Source organism: Syzygium oleosum, unplaced genomic scaffold (assembly GCF_021117445.2).
Source record: "Syzygium oleosum isolate NSW1041296 unplaced genomic scaffold, Sole_v2.1 Sole_v2.19, whole genome shotgun sequence".
NCBI lineage: Eukaryota > Viridiplantae > Streptophyta > Magnoliopsida > Myrtales > Myrtaceae > Syzygium > Syzygium oleosum.
In genome coordinates this window covers 7073917-7082614 of record NW_026607503.1, presented here as the reverse complement: position 1 = coordinate 7082614, position 8698 = coordinate 7073917, and the positions used below count along the sequence as shown (strand labels likewise).

Below are 8698 nucleotides of genomic sequence, written 5' to 3'. Positions count from 1 at the left end.
CCTTTCAAATCGTGTTTTCTTTTTTTTCCCATTCCCTTATTTGTTGTGAGAGAGACATGTCCGAACTCACCAACCATCACCTTCAACGTTTCACTAGGTGGCTCCCTCTCCGTTCGCCCCTTCACAACACTCCTCGTACATGCATTGCACATGACACGCTCTCTCTCCAGAAGCTTTCCCTTCTTTAATCCTTCACACCAAACATGCCATATCATCTCGGCTCCTGCTTCTCCTTCCCAAGGTTCGTATAATACGAGTCGACATTGTATACGAATGCAGACATTCTTTTTTATGTTTGATATGTTCTTTTACAGAGACAACCCTCTTAGAATGTGGGGCTTTGTATGATCCCTGGTGGATCAGTGAATTCTTCAAGCCCCGTGTGTCCGCCGAAGATGGCTTCGGCATAGAAAGCGCCGCCGCCATGGCAGCAGCTGTCGAATGCCATGCATGCAGCACCCAGGTGGGCGTCCCTGCCTTCCACTCCACTGCCTGCGACGGCGCCCATCACCGGCCGCAGTGGGTCGCCTTCGCCGGATCCTCCCTCGTCCCCATCCAGGCCTGTCCTGGCCCGGGCAACGCAGCCTCCAGGCGAAGGCCGGCGGGGCCGTTCGGGCCTGTCCTCGACCCGCGCAGCCCGGAGGTGAAGAAGTGGAACCGGGCCTTGCTGATGGCGCGCGGGGTCGCCCTGGTGGTGGATCCCCTCTTCTTCTACGCAATATCGGTGGGGGCGGGAGGGTCCCCGTGCCTCTACATGGACGGTGGGCTGGCAGCTACCCTGGCGACAGTCCGGACGTGCGTCGACGGGGTGCACGTCCTCCATATGTGGCTGCAGCTGCGGTTGGCGCACGTGTCGAGGGAGTCCATGGTGATTGGGTGCGGGAAGCTCGTGTGGGACGCACGCGCCATAGCATCCCACTACGTGCGGTCGCTCAAGGGGTTCATGTTCGACGTGTTTGTAGTGCTTCCTGTTCCTCAGGTGATCTCTCTCTTCATAACTGGCCTCATTTTAGCTTCAATTTGAATGTTTTTGCTGGGTTTTTTGGGGGAAATCTTGCTGCGTTTAATGTCTATTGCCACCTCAAAACATTTGACTCGTAAATTAGATTTACTAATTAGCAGAGAGAATTTTCAGCTTAAGCATTTGATTTACGCATTTTGTGGGGTATAAGCTATATTAAGAAAATGCTGAACTTACGTGCCTTTTAATATGGCACTTGTGGACCTGATAAAATTGCTTGGTACTATTGCAATGATGAAGAAGAAAGGCATCGCATGATCGAGTCAAGTCGCCCCAACAGTCTTTAACGTCAGATGGTAGATTCTTACAGTTCTTGTATTGCGGTTGGTTGGTGATTAGGGAGTTAGATTAAACATAACTACAAAAGCCATTTGGATGAATGGAATTTTGGCGAATAGCTCGAAAAACCTAATGTGGAAGTTTAGAATGTGGACGAAACGATTAAATTGAACAATAAATTAAGCTGCCTAACTACTTAGTTTGCGCCAGTCAGTAATCAAAGAGAAGCAGCTTGTAACTAGTCATCTAGTATTTGATTGTTCAATTAATTTGGGGAATCATATATGCTTCAAGACATCTTCAGTCAGTGTGATGCATAAATGTGGGATTATGCTCCTCAAAATGGGCGTCTGTTGCTTCTTTACTTAAACTTGTAGTTTATCCAATGATGGAACATCATTACGGCAATTTAGCACTTTGCTAGTTGTCTCGTTTTGCTCACATAATTGCCCAGTTGAAAGAGTGATTCCATAAGCGAGTTCGGAAGTAATCAACTCGGTGGTTAGAAGATCACTTGCGGGCGGGCATATCTGGTGTTAAGGACAGATTCCATGACGAACTCGTATTGTTTCGCAGCTGACAATTTGAAAGATTGATAACTTCCATTGGCTTAAAGAAGAAGGGAGAATACTGTGACAGAGCTTTTTACTCAAAGGAAACCCTCAAAAGCCTAAAAATCCTGAACATATCTCAAATTGAACACAATTTAATTGAATTTATGGTAAACAAGAAGATATTTTGGGGGAACTATCTAGCAAAATATGAGGAGTAACCAAAGAGTCCAATAGGAAATAGCAGAGCAGAAGTTAATTGAAGTGAGGCCGTAGATATATTTTCGTCAACCCTCAAAACAGGTGTGTCTTACTCTGTTCTCCCCATTCATAAGACTATTTCAGTCAAGAACTTTGAGGTTGTACCAAGTTCTCTTCCAATTATGCCTTAACCTAATATGCTCTTCAACCCTGATAATCTCATGAACTTAAATCGAAGACAAAATATCAACGAACCGATACTGTGGGCTAAATTTTTTTATTGCCCGCACCACAAAGCCATATCCTCAGAAACCCAAAAGTTTCTTTTGCATTTGCTAAAGTTTGTTGCGGAGCAGATTTCCTGAAAGAAGCTAATCACATAGATTGTTGAAGCGTTTAATTGAAAAATAAAGTAAATACGAAGAGTGGATTAGAATGCAAATAATCTTTTTCGATGTGACCAAAATTTAAGATAGGCCATGCTTAACTGACATGCTCCCCTTTCTTTTTACTTAAAATGCAGGTCATATTCTTGTTAGCAGTGCCAAAGTTGATCAGAGAGGAGCAGGTCAAGACGATACCGGTTCTTTTACTGATTTTCTTGTTCCAATTCCTTCCCAAGGTCTACCACAGCATTTGCTTGATGAGAAGAATGCGAAAGGTCACCGGATATGTATTTGGCACAATCTGGTGGGGCTTCGGCATAAATATTATCGCCTATTTCATTGCATCTCATGTAAGTATCGATGACATCCCTATCCTACAAGCCCAATTAACGTTTGAACTATAATGTGTGTTCTCTTTTTGCCAAAACTGAGTTGTTTCTTTTTTTTTCCCTTTAATTATAAAACAACTGACATCTTCGGTGTAAGCTCATTTGCAGGTTGCTGGAGGATGCTGGTATGTCCTTGCAACACAGCGAGTGGTGATGTGCCTCCAGAAGCAATGTGACATGAGCGCGAAATGCAATTTCTCTGTTTCTTGTTCCAAAGTTATTAGTTATCAGTTTCCATCACCAGCCGAATCATTGAGGAATCTACCAGGAGGGAACTGGTCTTCACCGTGCTTTGACGATGATGGTCCATTCAACTATGGCATATATGGCGATGCACTTCCGGTTATTTCCAGCAAATCCCTCTCTGTTAGGGTCCTTTATCCCATATTTTGGGGTTTACTGAACCTGAGGTACTCCTTCAATCCGGACTTTCTGACTAAATGGAAATGAAAGCGAGCTGATTTAAATAAACTACTTTTTTTCTAGAAAAAGTTTGGAGAGAAATAAAAACCTTGAAGATTGTTATGTTCCGACTCTTTTCATGGACTATCAAAAAGATTCTCTCTTGTTTTTTTCTGGCAATGTTGACTCGGTATTCAGCCTCCAAGAATAGTCCTGTAGATACCAATGTCGCTCTCTCTCAGAATGTTATGGCGACTAGTTAACAGAGAACTCACCTCTAGATCTGCTATTTCCAGCACCTTTGGCAATGAGCTTGAACCTACAAGCAACTGGCTTGAGGTGATATTCAGCATCTGCATTGTGTTGAGCGGCTTACTGCTCTTTACTCTGCTTGTAGGAAATATCCAGGTATTATAAACATGCCGAATTGCATTACATGTACTCTTCCATCATGTCACATTTTATGATGGAGAATGATATTTTCCATTTGTTTCTTTAGATATTTCTGCATGCAGTCATGGTCAAGAAGAAAAAGATTCTGCTGAGGTTTCGGGACATTGAGTGGTGGATGAGGCGAAGGCAGTTGCCGTCTCATTTGAGGCAGAGAGTTTTCCATTACGAAAGCCAAAGGTTGGCAATCACCGGAGGAGAAGATGAGATGGAGCTAATCAAAGACTTGCCGGACGGTCTCCGCCGGGACATCAAGCGGCATCTTTGCCTAGACCTCATCAAGAAGGTAAAATCCAACAGCCCTTCAATGATTGTTACGTGAGTGAGCTAAAAGCGACCTATAGGCATAAAATGATGCCGTGACCTTGAGCCTTTGGTGATTGGCCAACAAATTGATACTGAGGGATCATCACAACCAATATTATACATAGATCGCTCTTAGGTAACCGAATCATCCTTGTTTGCAGATTAACCTAATCAATATGGAAAAGTAATATGCTGTTTCACTGTTGCCCTTCCATAAACATGCTGATGGTTTTTCCAAAGGGTAAGGGCAACATGAACTTGAAGAACTGTTTTCATCAGTCTCAGCTGCAGAATGATTTGACTTATACATGAAAGCCGTGTGTTCAAATTCCATTTGCAGATACCTCTCTTCCATGACTTGGATGATCTCATTCTCGACCATATTTGTGATCGTGTCAAGCCCCTTCTCTTCTCCAAGGGCGAAAAAGTGAGATGCTATGAACCTTGTGACAATAAGCGGAATTGGTTTTCGCAAGTTTATTCACTGAAGTTTCCCATTGTCAAAAAAAATAAAACAGATCATTAGAGAGGGAGACCCTGTGCATAGAATAATGTTCATCGTCTATGGGCTCGTAGGACGTAGCCAGAGCCTTAGTAAAGGCAGTGTCGCCACAAATGTGCTCGAGCCCGGTTGCTTCTTAGGTGACGAGCTTCTCTCTTGGTGCCTCCGCCGCCCCTTCATGGACAGACTTCCCACCTCAACAGCAACGTTCTCATGCATGGAACACACCGAAGGGTTTGGTCTGGATGCGAAAGACCTCAAGTATGTGACCGAACATTTTCGGTACAAGTTCATGGAGGGTGGGCTAAAGAGGGCGGTTAGATATTTCTCGTCAAATTGGCGGACATGGGCGGCCGTGAACATACAGTTCGCATGGCGCCGGTACAGAATGAGGACTGGGGGCCAGGTGAGGGTTGTGATTGAAAATGGAGATGCTGAGCACAGGCTGAGGCAGTATGCTGCTATGTTCATGTCCCTCAGGCCTCATGACCACCTTGAATAACAGCAAGTCTTTCTGCTGAATTCTGCTGCGGGTGAAAAAGTAAAGAATAACGTAATGATCTCTATCAATTTTACTTGGGTGTTCATTCCCCTTTTCGTTGCGTGAGCTTATATCCCAGAGCCCACTCGTTAGATGAGAGGGAAAGATAGAGAGAGAATTCTGTTACTGGCGCCCCAATTCGCATGTGTTGAACCTTTGTCTGGATATGGGTATCAAATGGGTTCACAACTTACTTAGATCTAAATCACATATATGACTCTCTCTTATCGTCCTTCGATCTTGCGCAAGGCACTCGTTCACTTCGTGCTTTCATCTTCGTTTTGGTGTGAGTTTCCCTAAATTGAGTTAAATATATAAGTGTTTTAACATTATGTATCAAGTCGGGTAGGATATGGATTGTGTATAAGATCGGATCAAATATAAGTCACTAGATTTGTATTGCATGGAAATAGGTCAATTCGGTTCGGAACGGACCATTTTCGACCTAATCTAACCTGACTCACCAATTTGACAAGTCTAATTTGAACTGAAACGAAATGGGCTGACGGGTTGGAACGAATTGGACCATGGGCTTGATGGGCTTGACTGGTGGTCTGATGTGCTAGTGCGAATTTGGACCAGGCCCAACAAACCGGACTAGGCCTTTGCAATTATGACCGAATTGGAGCTTTTATTCATTTATTTATTTATTATCTATTTTTTATACATTTTTTACTTTTTTACAAAAATGCATTTCAATTTTGCCAACAAAAATTCAGGTGTCAATAGGTCAAATAATATGCGAAAACTAATTATCTAGGTTTGAGGGTTCGGTTATACATGAAAAGAGAGTTAGCGGCTTCGACATCGCCCTTTTGGTACCATACTCCTTGCTCAAATTGTTGCATGCAGTAACACATGTATAGTTTTATTTTGAGTTTTGAATGCTTAAAACTTCATTGACCGCCCTCAGGTGAAACCACCGCATCATGGTAGAGATTAGAGGTGGCAAGTGGGCTAGGTTGGGTTGGGTTTGGGTGGGTCATAAATGGGTTTGACCCAAATCTCTACCTATTTAACTCACATGGACCCATTTATTTGCTAAACAATTTAGATAATCCACACTCAACCCAACACCTATCCAACTCAAGCCCACTAACATTTTCCTAAAAACGATTACTTGTATTACTCATAAAATTGAATAAACGAAAAATATTCTCATTGTCCACGAAAATATTTAGACATGTATTATTATCGGTAACGAAAATATTTTTCATCGGCCAGCTATTTCAAACGATATAAGCGATCGTTTTTTAGAAAGTATTTTCTAAATAATTTATTTTCCATGAAACAAACATAACCTAAAGTGCCTTCATTGGGATTTACTATTTCTTCTTTCTTCAGGATTTTGCAGGTTGGTCTAGTACTTACCATAATCATCCAATATACTGTTTTGTATCTTGTGTCAACTTCGAGACTTGCCTTTGAAGAATCTTTCTGCTCATTCTCACTCAAATTGCATCACCATCTCCCTAGGTAACAACATACACCCAGAACACTTTTCAACATCAAAATTTACCCAAAAATAGCAATAACATCTATGTCTACCGTAAGATGAATACTGATATTTTGCTATACAGTTCGCAAGATAATAATATAAACAGGACAATATATGAATCATTATATCCTATAAACCTCTTTAGATTCTAATTAAATTCTTGTTAATCTTGCAGCAGTTTGAATTCATTTCTTAATGTAATTAAATTACACTTTAATCTTTTGCTAATATTTTCCTTCTTCTTTTTTTTGCTGGCGTACGTCGATGCCATTCTTTTCTTCTAGTGCTTAAGAAATTTGGGTTTCACATCTTTAGATAGATTGCTCTCTCAAGCAGAAAACCAAGTAGTGCCTACTATATATCTAGGATAATAAGTCAACCAGAAAATCAAAACTATAGTCTCTTTTGTAATACATAGGGATTTATATACTTTTGACATGATGAATCCACCATAATTCCAACACCATGTTTGTTTTACTTAGATTTGATTTCTTGGACATTTAATTTGTTAGCATGTGAGATATATAGGCATGTATATTGATTTAGAAGATTATACTAAACTACGATACAATTCGGAGACCTAAATTTGATAGCTCGAAGTCCATTATTTACGCGAAATGGATATTATTACAAATAAAGATTATGTATATTGCTATTTCAAAGAGGATGGTCAAATCTTTTAGAGAACTAAAACTGACACTTTTTATGCTTGAAATCATATATTCTCTCTATCTATATCTTAACCGAAATTCGTAAGCTTACGTGGATAACTTTACTGACGCTTTTTTGCTACTATGTTTGGATACGTATGTATATACACACGTACGTATGGATTCCAAAAAAGCAAAAGGATTGTAATGCTTGACATAAATGCAAATTCAAAAAATGTCTCTTTTTGAATAGATTGCTACTAAATATTATACCTTTCTGACTTGAAACCAATGCCGGAATCCTCCACAGCAAATAACATTAACACTAGAATGAAAGATAAGATAAATAGGATCGACCACATCATAGGCCGATTATTTGCTAGAAGTACTTGATGCCATCATACACTTGGCCAAAGTTCCAAGAAGTAGGTGTCACGTTGTCAAATTGGACCATCTTGCCATCACTTGTAGTCACTTGAAATGACAAACTTTGTCCAGTCAGAACAGTTCCAGTTTGCCAATTCTGGCCCCAATTGCGAGACATCGCTAGCCATCTCTTTCCGGAGCCCTTGATCTTTACGGCAATAACATCGCCAGCGCCTCCAACATTATATATTTGCACAAGGGTCCAGTAACGATTTCCCTTGATCTCAAACTTGACACCTCCTTTCTTGGCACACAAGACTCGGCGATAGCGGACGGGGATGATCCCGGCCTTGTAGGCCGCAAGTTTCGTGAACATGGGCATGGAAAGATCAAAATGCTTCAGTGGAGGATTGCACCAATTACCGCTTGGCTTGGAGTAGTTTGGCGGGCAAAAGTTGGTCGCCGTGACTACAATGGAACCAGCCCCTGGAATGCACCATTGTGGGTCGTGGACACACACAATCTCGAAACAGGCACCACAACTCAGTCCATCATTGAAAAGGGCTGTGCTCAATGCCGTTGTAGCTAGCCCGTATCCTTGTTGGAACAGATCTCCATACCCGCAAGCTCCCTCTGTGAAGAGTTAACATAAAAGTGGGTAAACCTTAATAACATGCTGCCTTTGAGTCATTCATCAGCGATTAACATTATAATGAATGATTAAACTACTTACCTTGCTATTGTCGTTTATAAAACAGATGAAAATTACAGATCCAACTGTTCAACACTCTCTCAGTTCAAGCAGTTGCAAATACACTACATCTCTAAATTCAGTGTCAAGACGATTGCTGTTGAAACTTTCAGAGATGTGTTCAAGCATGCACAAAATTGTAAACTATGGTCAAGTATATCTCTTCGACACATCACAACACAAGTCCATAGGCCCTCAGACTTTCCATGCATGAAATTTGAAGAAGAGAAAAGAGAGATCACATGATTTTATACATAGAGAAGCAAACCTAAAGAAATCTTGTACCTCCGTGTGAGAGTTTGAAGAGTACTTACGCATGGTTTCTCCTCCTTCCATGTCGCCGTAAAAAGTAGCATGTGCATCGTGCCACTTGCGACTGTCTTTTGCAGAGACTACCATCGCCAT

General features: G+C 41.5%; 2 protein-coding genes across 3 annotated transcripts; one reads left to right on the top strand and one right to left on the bottom strand.

Annotated features, from left to right (window-relative positions):
• The first annotated feature begins 271 nt into the window (after positions 1-271).
• Positions 272-5004, top strand: LOC115673978 (cyclic nucleotide-gated ion channel 2-like). 2 transcript variants are annotated; one of them, XM_056320051.1, is made up of 7 exons: positions 272-979; positions 2576-2788; positions 2936-3237; positions 3511-3637; positions 3729-3965; positions 4326-4412; positions 4504-5004. In XM_056320051.1, exons 1-7 carry the CDS (start codon positions 425-427, stop codon positions 4987-4989), a joined length of 2007 nt encoding a protein of 668 aa, XP_056176026.1. In that variant the 5' UTR covers positions 272-424; the 3' UTR covers positions 4990-5004. The 2 variants fall into 2 exon arrangements, with proteins under 2 accessions (XP_056176026.1, XP_030452098.2); XM_030596238.2 differs by having other exon boundaries at positions 273-979; positions 3526-3637.
• Positions 5005-7555: 2551 nt separating this feature from the next.
• Positions 7556-8698, bottom strand: LOC115673977 (expansin-A25-like). Its single transcript, XM_030596236.1, has 2 exons — positions 8608-8698; positions 7556-8175 (listed from the first exon to the last, which is right to left on the bottom strand). The coding sequence occupies exons 1-2, from the start codon at positions 8696-8698 to the stop codon at positions 7556-7558; spliced, it is 711 nt and encodes a 236-aa protein (XP_030452096.1).

What these genes read in the sequence shown, in the direction of transcription:
- LOC115673977 (XM_030596236.1), bottom strand. Translation starts at nt 8,698, where the DNA reads ATGGCGATGGTAGTCTCTGCAAAAGACAGTCGCAAGTGGCACGATGCA. An exon ending in GGAAGGAGGAGAAACCATGC is followed by an intron (nt 8,176 to 8,607) that starts GTAAGTACTCTT and finishes AACTCTTCACAG; the next exon opens with AGGGAGCTTGCGGGTATGGA.
- LOC115673978 (XM_056320051.1), top strand. Translation starts at nt 425, where the DNA reads ATGGCAGCAGCTGTCGAATGCCATGCATGCAGCACCCAGGTGGGCGTC. An exon ending in CCTATTTCATTGCATCTCAT is followed by an intron (nt 2,789 to 2,935) that starts GTAAGTATCGAT and finishes GCTCATTTGCAG; the next exon opens with GTTGCTGGAGGATGCTGGTA. An exon ending in TGGGGTTTACTGAACCTGAG is followed by an intron (nt 3,238 to 3,510) that starts GTACTCCTTCAA and finishes ACTCACCTCTAG; the next exon opens with ATCTGCTATTTCCAGCACCT.